General features: G+C 40.1%; 1 protein-coding gene across 8 annotated transcripts in view; it reads right to left on the bottom strand.

The window, feature by feature from the left end:
* Positions 1-22,772, bottom strand: part of CEP85L (centrosomal protein 85 like) — a 146,038-nt gene that overhangs the window by 118,171 nt on the left and 5,095 nt on the right. For 2 of the 8 annotated variants that reach the window (XM_061623699.1, XM_061623698.1), the window contains exons 2-3: positions 10,702-10,850; positions 2,572-2,733 (exon numbers count right to left, since the gene is read on the bottom strand). The exons of 2 other annotated variants lie outside the window; for them this stretch is intronic. In XM_061623699.1, coding sequence (XP_061479683.1) covers positions 2,572-2,733; positions 10,702-10,813 — 274 coding nt within the window. In that variant the 5' untranslated portion in view covers positions 10,814-10,850. Of the gene's footprint in view, positions 1-2,571; positions 2,734-9,962; positions 9,984-10,701; positions 10,851-22,772 lie in introns of those variants that run through there. 4 more of the 8 variants (XM_061623702.1, XM_061623701.1, XM_061623706.1 and 1 more) reach the window with 3 other exon arrangements.

Raw genomic sequence — 22,772 nt, forward strand, 5'->3', positions numbered from 1 at the left:
TTCCACAGCCAACATGGGAAGACCACTAGTCTCTTACCATGCTAGTAAAACATTTTGCAGGCTAGTAACTTTTGTGAGCTTGTTTTCAAGGGTGATATAGCCCAATGACACGGTTTTCCAGCTCTAGGGACAACTGAAGATCTGTGCTGTATTGCACTTGCAACAACATGTCTTGAAGAAACATGAACAAATTAATCCTAACCAGAATGGTCTGCATGGCCAAGTTGCCTTTTGATAGCTTCATAGCTTGTTCAACTCACCAGCCCGGACACAACAATGCAAACTAAAAGGTTTAATCATCTAATGATGCACTGACTGGCAAAAGCTGAGACCCACTCATCATGAGACATTCCATACCTGTTAAGTAGCTAGATAACCAATTCATTTCCTTTATGAAAGACTCAGGGATGAAGGCTGCACAACATTCTATTGCTAAACTGTTTTTACCATTTGGATCCATTTCCCAAAAACAAATTGAAACATAGTTCATTACTGCCCATTTCTTATCTTCCTTGAATATCCCTGCTGAGTTTGCCCTCAATTTAATTTGAAATTTTAGAACACTTAGCATGTTCCACCCATTACATTTCCTTTTTCTAAATTAAAGATAACAAGTTACTTAAAACCTTTCATTGTATGTCACGCATTCTAAACACATTACAATCTTTCCCCCTTCTTAACAATTTTCTCCAGCTTTCTTCATATACTTCTGAAGCATGATGACTTTGCTGATTCATTTGAGTATACTATAGTAGGCCTAGTTTGCATGTTAGAGTAAACCAAGTTAATGGTTTTCTAGGAACACAGAGATCACTCCTCTCCCAGTATGAGCAAAAGCAACAAACTATGATCTTTAGTGTTATGCCCAAACTGGTGATCATGATTTGTTTTACTCAAACCATCATTTTCACTTTGAATGTAGTGAGGGCTCATGGTTTTTGTACCTGCTCGTACAAAGGAAAGCACAAATTGGGAGCCATTTTATGCATTCATAGTAAACAGTTATGTATTAACTATGGTCTACTGTGATGAGCAAATGCAGTCATATTCTTAGCAGCACTAGTTTAATCAAAACTATCACCAAACATCTTCAGATATCATCAAACTTCAAATTGGAGAGATTTTTATGCAAAGCTTGTGAACATCAGACTGGGACAACTGACTAGATAAGAACATATGTAGTAGCAAAAAAAACCCACCCTCATTTTTCATCCTTCCTGCTTCTGAAGAAGGGCTTAAAAATAGGAAGCCATGCAAGACCAAGTTGTGATTTTATTTTTCTTCACTTTTAAATTTCTAACCTGCCGTTCAACCCAAAGGTTCCCAGGGCAGTACACAACCATAAAATACACACATCAATACAAAGATCATAAAACCAACAAAATAAATTAGGGGTAAGGAACCTTTATTCAAGTTGGTCTGCTAAGGAAAAATGTTCCTTTGCATGGAACAGCTCCACTCATGAGCTCCATTCAGCTGATCCCAGTGGGCTTGCTTTTGGTGTCAAATTTAAAAAGGGCCAAATGCAAGCCCTGCTTGCACAGGAACAAGGCTCACAATTGTTCCTTTGCAATCACAACGTTACCCATCCCACACCTGATATCATGAGGTTTGAGGCAGGTGGGCCTAATTTGGCCCACAGGCTGGAGGTTCGCCATGCTTGGCATAAATGAAACATACAAATTTTAAAAATAATTAATTAAAATAACACAGTTGAAAGAAAACCCTGCAACAACTTGCGTCTTACTTCAGCCATGTCCATAAAACTGAAGAAACAAAATGTATCTTGATCCAATGCCTAAAGGCAACTAACATAGAGGGAACAACCGTATCTCCACAGGGAGGCAACTCCACATCCAGGGTGTCAAAACAGAAAAGGACCTGCTCTATACAACACCGCCAAAATATTTATAGATCAATTTCGGCACCTTAAATTGGGCTTGTAAGCAAACAGGGAGCTGGTGCAGATCCTTAAGGAGAGGCACAACATGATCTCACTTCACAGCACCAGTAAGCAACCTGGCAGCCACATTCTGGACAAGCCGCAGCTTCTGAACCATCTTCAAGGGCATCCCCATAGAGTGCCTTACAATAGTCTATCTCAGTCCAGAAAGGGCCATAGATGCGGGGCCAGCCAGAGCAGGGAAAAGACATTCCTCACCTACATAAATATATTTTTCCCATTCTATTGTTATAAGTATTCTCTGGGTCTTTAAAAAAAAAAGATTTGTATTGTTTTTTTACTTTTTTAGCGTACTACAAAAGGGGGTGGGGAGAACTCTTGAGCATCAGCATTTCAAGTATACTTAGGAGATAACAATAACAATAACTAAAAAAAATCAGACTGCAATCCAAGGAACACCTACTTGGAAATAAGCCTCACTGAACACAGGGGGATTTACTTCTGAATAAATATGTATCTTGCGTCACTAGAAAAACAGCTATTTTTTCAACAGATTACTTGATTATCTGTATTTTATATAACACTCCATTGCTAAGTGTTTCAGACCATCTCCTGTCTCTCCATTCCATAAAAGCAACAAGACATTTGCATTAAACATCTCTCCTCACCTTCCACACTATCAGAACAGGAGGTTCCGATGCCAGTGTCCCCACTGTCAGAAGCTATGCTGTGTCTTCTGATATGGGTACTTCGACTGCTTGATGAACCAGTTGTGGCTTGCCACAGTGAATCAGTACCAGGTAACCATCCCGATGAGGAATATTCTGGGCCTGCCAAGAAGAAAGTAACTTATTTCCAAGTCATCTTAATACATTTAAACAACAAACAGAATTATGAAGATGGCATCCACATATGTAAAATTAGGAGACATCAAACCTACAGCAATTAATTCTATGGTATTCTAATAATGTAGCTTATCACAGAAGCTGCACATGAATGCATACAAATCAAAGACACTTGTTAATTTAAGATATGGACACTTGCATTATTCAATTACTACATGTGCATTTTTTCTGCTTATCCTCAACTGAATTTGCTCAAGATTCAGAACAAATTGCAAAATGCAGTTTTTTTAAAAAATTAAATATTCCTTTAAAAGTAAGGTTTTGAGAGGCAAACAAAGTTATACATTTTGACACACAGAAAATATTACTCAGGATTCTAAAAGACTAATTTTGCCATTATTGGGCTAAAAACCATACTTAAAAGAAGAGCAATTAATATTAGAGGAGACCAGCATGAAGCAGAGTTACTGTATGCTGGCAATGAATGAGCTTGAGGGAGGGGAAAAACAGATGTGGGGGAAACTTTGGAGTATTCACACTGCAATTTTAAAAAAAGTCTACTCAGAAGTAAGTCCCACTGAGTTCAGCGGGGCATACTCCCAGCCGCTCAAGCCACGGAGCTCCTCGCCACCAGCTGCGTCTCCTGCTCATCCTCCAGTGCTCCTCACTGCTGCTGCTGCTGCCGCCGCCGCAACCTCGCACGGGGCCTCCTGCTCAACAACAGCCACCTCCTCCTACTGACAAGGCTCAGGCCCCCGAGCCTGAGCTGCCACAGCCCAACATAAACCACCAGCAGCAAGAGCAGCCCAGGGAGCAGCAGCTGACCGAGCCCGAGGAGATGGAAGCAAGCCTATCTGGACACTGGGGGAAGACAAAGCTACCAAGGAACCTGTTACAGCCTACTTTGAAGGATATGGTCTGTTATACAATGATGGGACACTCACACACTCCTCTCCCTCCCCCTCATTTATATATATTTGTTTTCTCTAGATTTTGCAGACTAGATTTGGGATTTCAGCCTGTTTTATGATATATTGTGGTATTATTTATTGATACTGTTGTAAGTTTTTATTATTATGTTCTGAATTGTTTTTATCATATTATTTTGATCTTGCTATGGAAGCAACTTTGAGGTCACCTGGTGATGAAAAGTGGCATACAAATATACTAAATAAACAATATTGTGTGAGAGTCAGGCACCACAACCCAGTGTTCTCAAAAGGGTTTTCAAGCAGAGAGAATTCTATTTGTCAGACATAGTCGATTCTTGATTAGAGAACAATTTTCAGCAACCATTTGGTTAAGCCAGTGGCTCCTCAACTCCCCCCCCCCCAGACCACTTGAAAATTGCTGAGGGTCTTGGCAGACCACTTACTGATTTTACTGCCTGGTGTAGCAATCGTAATACACTGTGTTAGACTGTGTATGATTGTTAATTGTATTGTTACAGACACACAAGGGACTACCTGAATGAATCTTATAGACCACCAATGGACCACAATTTGGAAACCGCTGTCACAAGAAATACAGGAAATATAGTTCAGCCCAACTCTGGGATGGATTTCATGATTTTGCTGGTGCCACTACAATTTAAAACATATCACCACAGCATGACACCACCCTACTATAATGTGACCAGATACTGCACAAAAAGCATCAAAAAGTGGCCAGGATGTAATACAGATTTATGAGCTGTAACATAGTGTAGTAAAGGTACAGACATATAATTATAAAATGATATCAAAACTTTAATAGGATATTTCAACTTGTGAACAGTGGCCAATACACATAAGTCAATGCCCATATGTAATAAATTGCAAAATTGTCAATATATTTTTTACAATTGACTGACAGAAGGAAATGAACAATTGAGTTAATGAATAGCCCACGTATCAGTTCATATCTTAGAACATAATACACAAAATATATACTCATCATGAAAGCCACTGAAGAAGACTAATTGTCGAAACGCGTTTGGCTATGTTATACATTTTGCAATTTATGGGCATTGACTTATGTGTATTGGCCACTGTTCACAAGTTGCCCTTTATCTCTACATTGATATTATCTTGACTATATCATATATTTTGTATTTTATTGTATATGGGCACTGGTTTTTCTATTATTTTGCTGGCCTTTTTTATTACTATATGAAAATATTTATAGGGATTTTATATTGACTGTTCATATACATATTAAATTTTTGATATCATTTTATAATTATATGTCTGTACCTTGACTTTGTTTGGAGCACTGTGTTTGCGCTAAGGTAGATTTTAACTTCACGGTTTTTGTTGATAGTGTAGTAAAGGCCAGCCTTCAATGAGTGCAAGATATACAGAATTCTAAACAGTAAATGAATTACAAAAAATAGAATAACTATTAAACAATGACCTAAAGGGGAACCTTAGATAATGCTGGATGCAGCTGTGCAATATATACTCGGATCAACAGATGTTTTTGTGACTTACTACATCGTAACTAAATAGAACACCACACTTAAAATTCACCTAGTAGAGCTGCATCACACTAAGGAATTTGAATTTTGTGTTCTGGCCACCCAGCCAGATCTATTCAGGTTCTCTGCTCACTATCCTCTACACTGCTGTTGTTGCTTATTTCATCTTTATACTTTCAACTCAATTTATGAAATTAATGGAAGGATAAACAGTTAATAGTTTTCTACCCAACCTAATCTATCTCTGCGCACAGCCAATCAGGACTGTTGATGCTATCGCTAACACACACTTCAGATATAGTAATATGCTTTCAGTAAAATTACAAATCACATGCAGTATGGTAGGACAAACCTGATCCACTTTCCTTGCAGAGGAAGCTCATGCCCTGCTCCAAGTCTTTTAAAAACAACCACAGAACACAATTTAGCCAATTGACATGCCATTTGCACTTTGCTAATTTCCACCCTTCTTCTGAGCAATTGCCTTTACAATGCAAATACAAAATGTATGTAAAAGTAATGGGTACTGAGCCAAGTATAACATGGGCAGATGATGTGCAAGCATGTCCATGATGTCCTGCAAGATTGCCCACATTATCCTGCTGTTCCTTCTTCATTTTTGCCAATCAGAACAGACTGCCGGACTTACCCAGTTTATGAGAAGGGGAATGGGAGAACAATACATACTGATGACATTACATGAAATCATGCAACCTGTGCCAAGACCTGAAACTGGCAGGTTCCTACTGGACACTGTTTTAAATTCTCATAACTTAATAAACATTCACTTGATAATCCATTTTAAGATTTTCACAATTTCAGTTTCTTACCATGTTGAGGTTTATTTGTATGTGTTTTTGTAGGAAAGTAGTAATATTTACATATTCACTATGTTCATTTGGTTAAGATCAACTTTTCTGAAAGGATTAAAAAATTACAACTACAATTTTTGTTGCATGTAAAATCGACTTTGTGGTTGCCAAGGAATTTAATCAAGGTCCCTAAGTTTTGCTAAGTTAAAAAAAATGGACACTATACATTTTACCAACACATGTATAAAAAGAATGGCATAGAAAAAGTGCATTCTAAAGTAAGCTAATATTAATCAAGGCAGACATTCTGCACATGATTTTTTTTCTTCAGAAATGGTGAAACTTTAGTCACAGAAAACTACTTTGAGGTAACAGCTACACATAATTATAGCAGAATCTATGGATTTTATGCAACTACATGTAGATTTCTGCATGAATATATATCTCTTACATACACACCACTCAATATCCTCTCTTATGAGAATGGTTTCATAAGCAAAGCAGAATATGGTTGATTGTTTTTTTAAAAAATGTGTTTTTAAATTTGTATATTTGTTTTTAATTGTTGTAAACCGCCCAGAGAGCTTCGGCTATGGGGCAGTATAAAAATATAATAATATCAATAATATTAATATTAATAATATTAATAGTAAGAAGAAGAACTTTTCCATAACATACTCAGGCTGCAATCCTAACCCCCTGATCCTTGGTGCTTGATGGGGTTAAGATCTATCAGATGTGTTTGTCTGCTGGCTTCCACCAGCCTCTATTTATAATATTAATACTATAGGTAGTATTAATTTATAATCCTACATTTATAAAATTCCTGTACTAATTGTATCTTATAGTGTAATTCAAAATTCATGGCTGTAATTTCTTCTACCATCTGGTGAAATAAGTGACATGCTTTACTCATTTTAATGATACAGTCATCCTAAATCAGCAACAGGCCACAGCAATTTCCAAAACATAAAAATACACAACTAATACTAGTTCATTAAATTCAATGTAATACAAGCACATAAGAAGAGAACACTGCTCAAGGAACACATGGCAATTCGGAGCACCAGGCAGAGCTTTGTATGTATATACGCATAGATACATGCAAGAAGGGGAGGAAGGGGAGGGCAAGCAAAGTTTCTCTTTCATCTTGTCATCCAGCACTTGCACCAAGCAGTCATCATCATTTATACAGTGGCATATGGATATTGCATAGTAAGTTACAGCCCAGAGGGCTTCAACTGTAATTAGAGTGGCACAAGCAAGACAAAGACAGCCTATGAACAATCTGCTTTAGCATACTGACAAGTTTTTGAAGCTCACATTCTAATTCAAGTGTGTTTGTGTAATGAATAAAAACACGCATATCAACTAGTGAACTTTCTAGGCCTTTATTTATTTAAATTGTTTTTTAAAAAATTTAAATTATGTTTTTAAATTGTTTTTTGTGTTCTAAAATTTGTATATTTGTTTTTATTGTTTTTAATTGCTGTAAACCGCCCAGAGAGCTTTGGCTATGGGGTGGTATATAAATGTAATACAAAAATAAATAATAAATTTATGTATCTCATTTTAACCAAAGACTTTGGAAATTTGTGTGACTGCAATTACACAGCATGGAATATAGCAACTGAAATGTATTCCTTTGTGCACAATCCTAAGAATCTCAGTTTTCATTTTAGTGTTATAAGTTTCTAGCCCACATACTACCGTCAGGATAGAGGGGGAATACAAGAATGATAAGTTTTGCTTTAATAATAAAAGTATTAAAGGGGATTTCAGTAATCAAAAAAGGCTCCTTTGCAAAATTCAACTCAGCTATTTCTCACGGCAAAAGCCCATTTTCCTGGCCTTAAAAACTTATCTTCCTTTATGCCCACACACAAATACACACACAAATTCAATTAAACATTCTAAACTCTGGAAAACAAAATTCCTATACAAAACAATTTGTGGAACATGCAATTGTGTAAACTATTTAAGGCTCATTTACTTACTTAATTTCTTGCAGTTTTATGATTAAAAAATTGGGTGAGGGAGGTTCAGAACAGAATTGTACAGCCCTGCTTATTTGGTATTTTTCTGCCTATAAAGTCTGCTAATACAGAGCAGAAATAGAAATCTGAGCTACAGATGTTTCTTATTTCTACTTTGGCACAAAAAGGCAATGCATTAGCTCATGCCTGCTATGCTGGCTTACCTCCCCATTCTCCTAACCAATGTACTCTTCACCCATAGTAACTATCCCTCTTTTGCACTCTCTTTTCAACCAAATTATTCCATGTGGGGAGATTTCTTATTTAAAAAATCAGAGAAAAGTAGTTTACATCGCTTTATTCCAAGTTGTTTTCAGATCAGGATTTAAAACTGTTCTCTCTATATTTTTACTGCTTATAATCAAAATACAGCCCTCTCACAAGTTAGGCAGCAAAAAACATTTTTCAAACAAGAGAATGTAACAGCAGAGCCTGCTGTGCACAATCAAGGGACTGTAGAATGTACAGAGGGGCTTGGTTGCACAAAGGTTTGCACAGTAAAGCAAAGGTGCAGATGTGGGAGAACTAGGCCTTCGGGGGAATCACAGAGATAAGTGTTACCACATTCCCGCAGCCACTTGGAAACTAAATGCTGTTTGTTGTATAAAAATGCATGTTACGTCACTATAAACAGCATTTTATGCTAACAAATTTTTTAATGAGAATTTTGTTTTTATATTGAGATACCATGAGATTGAAATAAGAAAACTGTAACCTAGGAAATCTTGGTAAGCATGGGGAAGATGATGCTTGGTTTACTAAGTAACAGGCGGATGTAGCTAGCAAGATCTCTATACAATTAGAGCTGTCATCCAACACCGGGTAGGTCAATATTGCTTCATTAAGTAATGGAAGGTGGTACCACAGAATTCACATTGTGACTCTCCACAAGAAGCACTGCACCTATCCACTGCCCAAACTGACATGAAAGTCATGTACATGTACAAGTGAACCAACCTTTTCTGCATTTTGGTATGAGGCTGGAATAGGAGGGAAGGGTTTTTTTCCAGCAGCTACACCGTGAAGTAATACACAAATTGGTCAGTAGGGAGTTAAGCTGGCATCAGTGTAATATAGTATAATATTTAAGCAGCTCTTTTTCTTAACAATGAAAGAAAACTTAAAGCGCGGGAGAGAAGGATTATGTACCTCTCTATAACAAGACGATTATGGGGAAATTCAACAGAGGAGGGCTTTTCAGACAGCCCTTCATGACATCACTTGACAAGGTCCTCTGTCTGGTGACAAAAATGTGGAATGTTCATCTTTGTTTAGGGGGATGCAGCCACAGTTTAGACAACCAGTATATTTAAGACATCTCAGTTTCTAGCAGCAGCCAGCATGGCAGTACAATGGCTTGAAAGTGAGCACCCCTGTTGAACAGTGAACAAAAGGAAGGGAGAAGATTGGGAGTCCAATACCTTTACTGGTGGTGGATGCTGGAGGCAGTTCTTGCTCCCTCCAGTCATTGCTCACCAGCCCCCTCTTCTTAATCATCAAACTTCCTTCCACCACTGCCAGTTACTATAACCTACAGAAGCACACAAAGCTTCCCTTAGGTGAGGAAGAAAGACTGGCATATCTCTCCTAACTTGCAGAAATGTGGTGTATAAGTTCCGATTCCTACCAGACAAAACCATAGCTTGAGCACCTGTGGCCTACTGTGAAGCAGGCAGCAATATGTAGTAAACAGTACACGATGTACAGCCCCAGTTTCATTTCTATTCCAAATGCAAACCTTATGTAAGGCAGCCACATGCCCTGCTATACTAGCCCAAACACTTCTGATTTATAAAATTATTTTATTAAATCTCCTTGTACTAAAGGCCAAGCCCCAAATTATTTTTAGTATGCTGAATTACATGAACATGCTTTTTAAGTAAGCTGAGATAGGGTAGAAAGACATACATTGTTCCTCTGGTTCCAGTGCATCTCCACCTTTCCCTTCTGAAAATGGGGGCACATGCTAGTCAAACCCTGCCCCCTTTTTACTGTAAAACCTGGTGGGAGCAGCTTGAGTGCTTTTTTAAAAAATTCAGCTTCAAAGAGGTTTCACAGCTGATGGCAGATCAACCTGTTCCCCCTCCAGGTGTGGCTAATGGAAACACTTTTCTCTGGCAACTAGTGTGTTCATTGCCATAGTCTTGTAAGTCTTCCTAGAGTTTGGCTTTACTGTCAATTTCAAACATAAGACAGCAACTAGCATAAAGATGCTGCTGTTGGCTTTCCACAAGCGAGTAGCTACCATGTGAATCAGGTAATGTATAGAACTAATCCCAAGAAACAGTCACAGCTGCAACGAACAGCTTTCCTTGAAGTAACAACTGGGCAAGGAGGTCTTCTGGTTTCCATAACATAATTAATCCTAAATATCAGGTTAAGAGTTATTCTGCCCTCTGACTCTTCTGAACTGTGCATATTTATATATCTATACCGAAGTGCTTTTTTTAAAAAAGCAGGCTGCAATGCTTTTTCTCAGGCTACACAAATATCTTTAGGAACTGGTCCCCTAAGTCCACTCATGCAAATCCCTATCAGAGAAGCAAAGGAATATGAAACATTTATTATTTTCAGTTTATATGCTTTTATAATATTATTTATTAAATTTCTATCCCACCCTCTTGCAACAGGAAACAAATTCAATTACCTCCATTACTATATTCTTCTGACATCTTTTGGTCACTATTACTTATTATTTTGCAAACAGGAACCTGAAGCTGAAAGACAGTGATTCTCTCAGGGCCACTCTGCTTAGCCATGGACTTAACAGGGAGATGAACCCTGTTCTCCAGGGTTCTGAAACAAATAAGATTTGAAATATAATCTTGCATTTTCCATAAATGTAATTATTATTTTGTATTAATTAAGTGTATGCAATTTTCAGATACACTAAAACCTAGAACTGTCAGAAAATTCTGTATAAAATGCTAATTCTCAGCTCACATAACAGAAATTTCAAAATACTCAGTCCTGGCAGTACATATGTCACTGCAAAGCAGTCATTCATGAATCCCCCTCAAACAAACAAACAAACAGACCAATCAGCATATCAGAAAACCAGAAAGGCTGACCCCATACCACACACGAAAAACACAGCCTTCCACATCATATGAGGAAATTACAGTGTGAAAAGAGGTTTGAGCAAAATAATTTTGTTATAGACTCTGAAACAATGTTCTTCTGCAGCATAAGAATGCTTCTGTCTGGTAACTGGCAAATGACAGTTAAAACCTGCATTTAGTTCAGTAAGTTTGAAATAACTGCTTACTGTTTTATTTAGAAATGTCAGGACCATGGGTAGCTGACCCAGTTCAATCAGACTAATCTTCTGTTATCTTACTCTGAATTTACAAATTTTACACAATGCTGAGTATACTCAAAAACTCTTGTAGGGAGTTCTGATCTACTATCATCCATCCTGAAGTTTCAACCTTGAGTAGCCAGAAATGTAAACAAACACATGTTATCAACATGGAAATAATTTAAGAGCCAATTCCCATTAAACGCTTCTCATAATCCACACCTAAGATTTGTGAATCCTGAAAAGAAACTGAATGCAAAACAGTCCTGAGAATCATATAAAACGTGCCCTATTCACATACACACAAAGGTTACCCAAAGACAGAAAAAGGCACGTTGCATGAATAGACCCAGAAGTACCTGCATACCAATGAAAGTTTCAGAAGACTTATATAGTAATACCTCACTTAATGAAGTAGATGAGTTCCTGGACATTACTTCTTTAACAGAAACTTTGGTACCAAGAGGTAGGATAACATGGAAAGAAGGGATAGGTTCCTAGGCCACAAAAAAAGAGCAGTTCAACATATTTCAGCAAACTTTTTAATCAGAACTAACAATACACATGCCTGAAATGAAACAACCAGGTCAGGTAAGCCTTGCATACAGATGAAGGCTGTGTGCACTCAAGCAGGTAGGCAAGGGGCAGCTGCCACCGCCACCCTGTGATTGGTCTCTCTCTCTCTCTCTCTCTCTCTCTCTCTCTCTGCCATCCTCCCCTACACTTGAGCAGACACGTCTGCAGTAAACAGTGCTTCCAGGCACCCGAAGCACTGTTTACTGCAGATGTGCCTGTGCCACCTAGCAAGGAGCGCCATTCCAGCCAAACATAAGAGAACTGCCTGCAGCAGCCGCAATCCAGTAGACAATGAGCCACATTCTAACTACGACAGAGTGTGTGCACACACCCCCTGCACCCAAAAAAGACTTTGTGAACAGGAGCTTCTTTCCTGGAGGCTTTGTTAACTGAAGTATTACTGTATTATAAGAGTCGTCTTCGTAAGTTAATCAAGCCCTTCAACTCACTGATATTCTCATCCTTGCACCATTTCCATCTCTGTTAGAAGGAGCAGGACAAAGTAACCAAGAGATCAGAAACATTTACAGCAAGCCAGACACTGTTCACCAAACATTTCTGCAGTTCCTCCAGTCCTAATCACAAATATAGCAGATGCTATATATTGACGTAATAAACCTTAAACAAAACTATGCAGGTAAGAAGCCAGCAGGGGTGTCGGGGCTTTCCAGTGTTTTGCACCGCCTGCAGCATGTATGACTATCTGCCTGTTGGACAGAAGTCGTGGGTGTGCTCTCGGTGCAATGAGCTCCTGGCTCTCCGGGAACGACTTCATTTCCTTGAGGCCAAGGTGGCGGACCTGGAAAAGCTGAGAGAGGCAGAGAGGTGTGTGGAGGAGGCCTTCAGGGACGTTATAGCTGTGTCCCACTCCAACGATGATAGCTCTCCTGCTATCATGGACAACGATGGTCTTGGGGAAGGAGAGCATCCAGCTGAGGAAGAGGGAAACGATCCCTTAGAAGGGACCCATTCCTTGGGGGATGAGCAGCTATCCTCTCGTGCCGAGGATATATCTCCAGGGGCTGGAGGGATCCTTGTAGTGGGTGATTCGATCATTAGAAACATAGACAGTGGGGTGTGTGATGGGCGTGTAGACCGCAAGGTGTTTTGCCTGCCTGGTGCGAAGGTTGCGGATATCGCCCGTCGTTTAGATAGTTTGGTAGACAGTGCTGGGAAGGAGTCAGTGGTCATGGTGCACGTTGGCACCAACGACATGGGGAAATGCAGCCATGAGGCCCTGGAAGCAAAATTTAGGTTGCTAGGTAGGATGCTGAAAGCCAGGACCTCCAAGGTGGCTTTCTCTGAAATGCTACCGGTTCCACGCGCAGGACCAGCCAGACAGGACCAGCTTCGCAGTCTCAATGCGTGGATGAGACGATGGTGTCGGGTGGAAGGGTTTGGATTTGTTAGGCACTGGGAAACTTTTGGGGACAAGCCGGGCCTGTACAAAAGGGACGGGCTCCACTTGAACCAGAATGGAACCAGACTGCTGGCACTTAAAATTAAAAAGGTGGCAGAGCAGCTTTTAAACTGACTGAGGGGGGAATCCCGACAGGAGCTGAGAAAGGTCCGGTTCGGAATAAACCTCCCCCCTGGGATAAAAACCAAAGAAATGATGAAATTTTAAAAGGGGTAGGCCTAGAAGTAGGCATTGTGAGAGCAGGGGCACAGGATATAAATTCAGAAGAGCAAAATTACCACAGGCCTAACCACAAGTGCCAAAGACACTTGAAGAGAGACACTGCTTACAAGTGCCTGTACGCTAATGCTAAGAGCCTGCAAACCAAGATGGGAGAGCTGGAGTGCTTGGTCTTAGAGGAGAGCATTGATATAGTGAGCATAACGGAGACCTGGTGGAATGGAGAAAACCAGTGGGATACGGTTATCCCTGGATATAAACTATATCGGAAGGACAGGGAAGGACGTATTGGTGGCGGAGTCGCTCTATACGTGAAAGAAGGCATTGAATCCAGCAAGCTCGAAACCCCAAAAGAGGCAGACTCCTCCACAGAATCGTTGTGGGTGGTGATACCATGCCCCAGGAGGGACTTAATACTGGGAACGATCTATCGTCCCCCTGATCAAAATGCTCAGGGAGACCTGGAGATGAGATATGAAATTGAGGAAGCATCCAAACTAGGAAATGTGGTAGTAATGGGTGACTTCAACTACCCGGACATAGACTGGCTGCATATGTGTTCCAGTCACGACAAAGAAGCAAAGTTTCTAGATATTCTAAATGACTATTCCCTAGACCAGTTGGTCATGGAACCGACCAGAGGGACGGCAACCCTGGACTTAATCCTCAGTGGGGACCGGGACCTGGTGCGAGATGTAAGTGTTGTTGAACCGATTGGGAGCAGTGACCACAGTGCTATTAAATTAAACATACATGTAACTGGCCAATTGCCAAGAAAATCCAACACGGTCACATTTGACTTCAAAAGAGGAAACTTCACAAAAATGAGGGGATTGGTAAAAAGAAAGCTGAAAAACAAAGTCCAGAGGGTCACATCACTCGAAAATGCTTGGAAGTTGTTTAAAAACACTATATTAGAAGTTCAACTGGAGTGCATACCGCAGACCAGAAAAGGTACCGCCAGGGCCAAGAAGATGCCAGCATGGTTAACGAGCAAAGTCAAGGAAGCTCTTAGAGGCAAAAAGTCTTCCTTCAAAAAATGGAAGTCTTGTCCAAATGAAGAAAATAAAAAAGAACACAAACTCTGGCAAAAGAAATGCAAGAAGACAATAAGGGATGCTAAAAAAGAATTTGAGGAGCACATTGCTAAGAACATAAAAACCAACAACAAAAAATTCTATAAATACATTCAAAGCAGAAGACCATCTAGGGAGACGATTGGACCCTTGGATGATAAGGGAGTCAAAGGTGTACTAAAGAACGATAAGGAGATTGCAGAGAAGCTAAATGAATTCTTTGCATCTGTCTTCACAGTGGAAGATATAGGGCAGATCCCTGAACCTGAACTAACATTTGCAGGAAAGGATTCTGAGGAACTGAGACAAATAGTGGTAACGAGAGAGGAAGTTCTAAGCTTAATGGACAATATAAAAACTGACAAATCACCGGGCCCGGATGGCATCCACCCGAGAGTTCTCAAAGAACTCAAAGGTGAAATTGCTGATCTGCTAACTAAAATATGTAACTTGTCCCTTGGGTCCTCCTCCGTGCCTGAGGACTGGAAAGTGGCAAATGTAACGCCAATCTTCAAAAAGGGATCCAGAGGGGATCCCGGAAATTACAGGCCAGTTAGCTTAACTTCTGTCCCTGGAAAACTGGTAGAAAGTATTATTAAAGCTAGATTAACTAAGCACATAGAAGAACAAGCCTTGCTGAAGCAGAGCCAGCATGGCTTCTGCAAGGGAAAGTCCTGTCTCAGTAACCTATCAGAATTCTTTGAGAGTGTCAACAAGCATATAGATAGAGGTGATCCAGTGGACATAGTGTACTTAGACTTTCAAAAAGCGTTTGACAAGGTACCTCACCAAAGGCTTCTGAGGAAGCTTAGCAGTCATGGAATAAGAGGAGAGGTCCTCTTGCGAAGAGCTCCAAAAAGACCTCTCCAAACTGAGTGAATGGGCAGAAAAATGGCAAATGCAATTCAATATAAACAAGTGTAAAATTATGCATATTGGAGCAAAACATCTGAATTTCACATATACGCTCATGGGGTCTGAACTGGTGGTGACCGACCAGGAGAGAGACCTCGGGGTTGTAGTGGACAGCACGATGAAAATGTCGACCCAGTGTGCGGCAGCTGTGAAAAAGGCAAATTCTATGCTAGCGATAATTAGGAAAGGTATTGAAAATAAAACAGCCGATATCATAATGCCATTGTATAAATCTATGGTGCGGCCACATTTGGAATACTGTGTACAGTTCTGGTCGCCTCATCTCAAAAAGGATATTCTAGAGTTGGAAAAGGTTCAGAAGAGGGCAACCAGAATGATCAAGGGGATGGAGCGACTCCCTTACGAGGAAAGGTTGCAGCATTTGGGGCTTTTTAGTTTAGAGAAAAGGCGGGTCAGAGGAGACATGATAGAAGTGTATAAAATTATGCATGGCATTCAGAAAGTGGATAGAGAAAAGTTCTTCTCCCTCTCTCATAATACTAGAACTCGTGGACATTCAAAGAAGCTGAATGTTGGAAGATTCAGGACAGACAAAAGGAAGTACTTCTTTACTCAGCGCATAGTTAAACTATGGAATTTGCTCCCACAAGATGCAGTAATGGCCACCAGCTTGGACGGCTTTAAAAGAAGATTAGACAAATTCATGGAGGACAGGGCTATCAATGGCTACTAGCTGTGATGGCTGTGCTCTGCCACCCTAGTCAGAGGCAGCATGCTTCTGAAAACCAGTTGCCGGAAGCCTCAGGAGGGGAGAGTGTTCTTGCACTCGGGTCCTGCTTGCAGGCTTCCCCCAGGCACCTGGTTGGCCACTGTGAGAACAGGATGCTGGACTAGATGGGCCACTGGCCTGATCCAGCAGGCTCTTCTTATGTTCTTATGTTCTTATGCTTTTGCAGCCCTAATGAACCCAATGTGACGATCCTGTGGCTAGGCAAAAGTTCCTAGCATAGGTACTATTCAGTTCTTGAAGGCTGTAATTGTGCACTAGCCAAGATAAAGCAAAATCCACTGAATTGGGCTTATTAAATAAATCCTTTTTAAAGTTTGGTCTTCAATAGTATTATTTCATTTTTACTTCTATACAACAGAACTTCACTCATTCATGGAAGTAAGCAACAAACAGGACAGGACATGTTCTGCAAAATATACACATACACCAGCATCACAATACTAGACACGTTTATGTGGAAGATATTCACCCTGCTTACAACTGAACTTGCACCAACTATGCCAAAGAGGGAGGAAGGGAGGTTAAGTTTTCCAAGTAGGACTTAGCTGATTTTTCAGAACACAATATAAACCTTTTAGAACACATCCGGACGCCTCGTTATTAAACAGTTGGCAGGGATTTATTTTAGGGCTAGGTTCACCCCATGAACTGGAGTAACGGGTAGTGTGAATTTTATGTATAATTTTTGTGTCTTTGTTATATGTTCTCGGATTGTGATGGCCTATGGCTGTAAACAATAAAGTATTCTACTACTACTACCTTTTAGAACAAATTATAAAGTCTTCCTACACAAAGCTGTACAGTAAACAACACTACTGGAATTAACAAACATCTTGTAAGCTCCTGAACCTCAGGTTACAAACCAAAGACAGGATTCTAAAGTTATGTGGAACAGGCAGAACAGTTGATACTGGAGGCAAGTGTAGAAGCAGCCTTCCTCCTATTATAGCCTATCAGCAACAAATGGGTTTTTCTTCAACAATAGCTGTGAAACATCTGCTACACACATTTAAACCATTCCAGAGTCTTTAGGACTTCCAAGCAATTGAAGAGATTTCTCATTTACTAAATTGGCTTACCACTGTACATAGGACTGGAAAAGCATTTAATATGAAAAAGATATATGCCAAGCTTAATATTAATAAATGAACTATTTAATAAATGCTAGATCTTAAACTAAGAGTAGCTTCCAATGCCAAATAAGTATGAATATGACACACAATTGAGAAGAGTGCAGTCTTTGTTAGTCCATAGTACATAATGAATACCCTTTTCATTCATTACTATTTCATAACAATACTGATTTTATTTTATACTAACATTTATAAGAATAGCTGTTTACAGTTCCTTTTTTTAAATGCATAGTTCTTAAACATAACCACTGGAAAAATTATGGCTTATGAAATCTCTTGATTTGTTCCTTAGGTGTGAGTAGAGCCAGCTGTATTCTTGTTCCCTCCCTTTATGCTATAACTCAGTACAAAAGGTGATGTTCCATTTGAGCCTCTGTCTGTTTTGAGATTTATTTCTTTCCTTGCTTGTTCATTATCCGATTGTGTATTTGTTACAGCATACCCAAAAGCACAACCCCCAAAACAAATCCAAAACTTCAAAATGAGAGGCAGAGAAGCAATCCTGCTATTACAGCAACCCCATCATACAATAAACTGAAACAAATGATTTTGATGGATATGGAAAGCATAGGAAGGAGCTGCTGACAAAAGCCCTGAAAATCAAAGTCACCTAAACCAAAACAGGGAAATGCTGTACAACCTTACTATTGAGTTCATCCCAGATACATCCCAGTGACAATCTGATTTCAAATTACTGCATTATTTAATTTGAAACTGATGTTGGAGCTCCAGGCATGCCAGTGCCACTACACAGCAAGTTCATATACTTACCATTAATTCCCCTTGCAAAGATACTCCAGCATTCTTACAGGCAAGCACCACCATTGCATTCTCATCTGCAGGGCCCCAATTACTGTTCTGAGCTCAAACAGATATAAAACTGCTTGATGTTTCTCCCCCCACCCTAGCCCCAACCCATCCCACCCACAAAAATCAAAGAGGGCTTAGGTTATCCTAGCCAGTTATCTTCATCTATAGTATGAATTCAGCAATAGTTTCATGTTTTAACACAACCACACAATTCAAGAGACCCTCAAAGCTCATAATAGATTGTGATCTCACCACAATGGGTGAATTTTAAACTATGACATTGCCTGTGAGGCTGGTCACTCCCATACTACCTGAGGTTAATATTTGGCAAGAAAAGTATCACATTTGTCATATATCACTGAGACCATAGTCTTAGGTCATTGTTACTGGAGAAGACACAACAACAACAACAAAATAAAAATAATGATTATAGCAGCTGAAGCCACTGCTGCCTAAAAGTTGCCTTCTCATAAATTTGTGAATCAAGGATCAAAATATTGCTCTACTATTAATTTAGCCAATTAGCAACATAGGAAGCTGTTCATCCAGTTCAGTATTGTCTACACTAACTGGCAGCAGCTCTCCAGGGTTTCAGACAGGGGATATTCCCATGCCTACTTGAAGATACTGGAGACTGAACCTGGGACCTTCTATATGCAAAGTAGATGCTCTACCACTGACCTAAGGTATTTTCCCTAAAAATCCCCCCAAAATTTTTTTTAAAAGAGAAACAGCACAAAAAATACTCACCACTTAATTGTATTTTATAAACTATAAAACATGTTACAAATAGTTGCACTGTGACTATTATGGCTTTCCAGCTGCCTTCTCCAACCTTGTAACCTCCAGAAGTTTTGGACTACAAATCCCTATTATCATTGTTGTTGTTGTTGTTGTTATTATTATTATTAGAATGTATTACCTAGCCAAAGTTCACAGGGTGGGTTACAACCATTTTAAAACACATAATTAAAAACAGTTAAAAACAACCAAACAACATCAGAGAAAATAGGGTGGATCCTAAAAATATATATCTCAGGTGTTAAAGGCCAAGGTAAAGAGGGTGAATAGCCTCATCAGCAAGGCTAATGTGAGTTACAGGCCAGGAACACCTAAGAGGGCATCAGATTGGGGAAGGCTGCTTTGCAAAGTATATTAACTCCAGGCCTCCTTGATAAGCACTTCCAAGCTTCAGTTTATGGTCTCTGGACACTCAAACAAGCAAGGCTCTATTCATACACTCCTAGATCTGGCACTCCAATTTGCATGGTGGCACTTTATCCACCCCACTCCTTGCACGTTAGGCAGGTGCTCTCCATGAGGGAAAGCCTTCTTGAATTAGTCATATAAAGAACACTGTACCTCCACCAACATGAATAGGCAAGAAAAATTCATTTCCTGGACAACATTGACTCTGCAACATTAATGTGAATTATCAAGATCCTGGTGGTGGCTGTTTTTTAAAGGTAAATTTACTGCTCTGACAAGTACTGCAGAAATAAGTTTGAAGATGGTTAAAAACAGATAAAAACTGAAAGATGCACAAATAAGAACTTGAAATTCAGAACATAAACACCACAATAAATTAATAATTTGGAAATCTGCCAGGTTAACAGAAGTTATATGCAAATTGTAGTTAGGAATGAGCACCACATATATGCAAATTAAATTACAGCCCTCTGGCTCCTGAAATACAATCCTACACATGCTTATTCAGAAATTTGGCCCATTGTGTTCCCCAGTGCTTACTTCCAGGAAAGTGTGCATAGGCCTGCCACCTCAGTATGGACCTCAGCACTGAACAAGTTGCTCACTCCAGTACATAGCAATCAAATGCTGCAGCACTTTTATCAGTCTCACAGAGCCTTCATGCCATTTACAAGCAAAGGCCTCCCTGCTATATTGGTTATCCAATCAATTAAAAAAAATCTGCCCCTTAGGACCATATTCCTCCTGGCCACGATACAGCAGCAGAACAATATGTTTATCTATTGGCGTTTTTTACAAAACAAAAGTAATAGAAGATTAATGTAGGGGTAGAGAAGAAACCACACTGTCTTCAAATATATATATTTGAAGACAGTGTGATGTGTGTATATACACACACACACATACAGTGCCTTGCAAAAGTAATCAGACCCCTGACCGATGCTCTCATATTACTGAATTACAAATGGTACATTGTAATTTCGTTCTATATGATATTTTATTTTGAAACACTGAAACTCAAAATCAATTATTGTAAGGTGACATTGATTTTATGTTGGGAAATGTTTGTAAGAAACATAAAAAACTGAAACATGTTACTTGCATAAGTATTCCACCTCCACACATTAATATTTGGTAGAGCCACTATTTCACTGCAATAACAGCTTTAAGTCTTTTGGGGTAGGTATGTACCAGCTTTGCACACAGTGTCGGAGGGATTCTGACCCATTCTTCTGGGCAGATTCACTCCAGGTAGTTCAAGTTGTTTGGATGTCGCTTGTGGACTGTAATTTTCAAAGAGCGCCACAGATTCTCAATGGGATTGAGATAAGGACTTTGACTGGCCCACTGCAAGACATTTACTTTTTTGTTCTTGAGCCACTCCAATGTTGCTTTGGCCTTGTGCCTGGGTCACTGTCCTGCTGAAAAGTGAATTTCCTCCCAAGCTGCAGTTTTTTAGTGGACTGAAGTAGGTTCTCTTGCAGTACTTCCCTGTATTTTGCTCCATCCATCTTTCCTTCAATTTTAACAAAATGCCCAGTCCTTGCTGATGAGAAGCATCCCCACAGCATGATGCTGCCACCACCATACTTCACTGTAGGGATGGTGTGTCTTGAGGCATGGGCAGTGTTAGGTTTGTGCCACGCATAGCGCTTTAAGTTTTAGCCAAAAAGCTCCATCTTGGTCTCATCTGACCACAAAGCCTTTTCCCATATCACAGCTGAGGCACTCTCATGCTTTCTGGCAAACTCCAGACGGGCTTTCAGATGGTACGTTTTGAATAACAGCTTCCTTCTTGCCACCCTCCCATACAGGCCAGTCTTATGCAGAGTTCTGATATGGTTGACTGGTGCACCATTACTCCACTCCCAGCCACTGAACTCTGTAGCTCCTTCAGAGTGATTGTTGGCCTCTATGGCTTCTCTCACAAGTCTCTTTGTTCGAGCACTGAGTTTTGAGGGACAGCCTTTTCTTGGCAGTGCCTGCGTGGTGTGATGCAGCTCCCACTTCCTGATTATTGATCCAACTGTGCTCACTGGGATATCCAAACACTTGGATATTATTTTGTACCCTTTGCCTAATTTATGCATTTGCAGGCCCTCCCTTAGCATGTGCGGGGCCCAGGGCAAAAGCATAGTTGCGCCCCCCCACACACACATTCTTTCTCTCTAAATATATCTTTTCCTCCAGGTAGCGGCAGAGACTTTGTATTTCGGCTGCTAGGAGCTTGCGGCTGTGGCTCCCTTTTTTGCAGCCTTTGTTGGCGGAAGCGGCGGCTTTGTATTTTTCAGCTGCAGCTCCCTTTTTTGCAGCCTTTGTTGTAGACTCGCTTAGTGTTTCTCGCTACGAGGTTTTCTCCTTCCCGGCTCGCTACCGCGGCCGTCAGGGAACCACCGCTGCACCTCTTCCTCCCGGTTCGTTTCTATGCTCCCCTCAGCTCGCTACTGTGGCTGTAAGGAGGACGCAGCTGCTGCTTTTATATGCAGATCGCCAAGCGCAGGGGCCCCCCAAAGCGCGGGGCCTGGGGCAATTGCCCCGCTTGTCGGTGCCTAGGGGCAGCTCTGTACATTTGTATTACATTATCTCTCACTTCTGCAGAATGCTCTTTTGTCTTCATTTTCCTTCAAATCCACAGCCTCACCAATGATCCTTCAATAGTGGGGATTTATCCTGACAATGTGACAGCAACTTTAATGGTTCACTGGTGGAGGCCAATGGTAAGGTAACTGTGTCCTTGACAGGGCAGTTTCTTTCATCTGTGTAAACTGGGAGCTTCTACAGCACAGAGGTTGTTGAATACTTACGCAAGCAACATGTTTCAGTTTTTTATGTTTCTTACAAACATTTCCCAACATAAAATCAATGTCACCTTACAATAATTGATTTTGAGTTTCAATGTTTCAAAATAAAATATACAGAACAAAATTACAATGTACCATTTTAGAATCATTAATATGAGAGCATTGGTCAGGGGTCTGATTACTTTTGCAAGGCAGTGTGTGTGTGTGTACGTATGTATGTAAAATTAATAATAAGGTTCACAAAATGGTGGCTCATTGCTCCAAGGTGGGAGGGTTGCTCATTCATGTTTACCACCTTTTTCTTTCTTTTAAAAGAGTTGTATGTTGCCTTACAGAAGATAAAGAAATGAAGTGTTTTAAAAAGATCACAGAATAGCACAAGCAGGAAAGGGTTCTGTCACTCATGACTATTAATGTCATAAATAACATCCAATGGGGCCTCTGATAATCATGCGATGCATGCTCTAGAATCTGTCTAAGCAACAGAATATGGAGATTTCAGGTGCT

Source organism: Rhineura floridana, chromosome 4, assembly GCF_030035675.1.
Source record: "Rhineura floridana isolate rRhiFlo1 chromosome 4, rRhiFlo1.hap2, whole genome shotgun sequence".
NCBI lineage: Eukaryota > Metazoa > Chordata > Lepidosauria > Squamata > Rhineuridae > Rhineura > Rhineura floridana.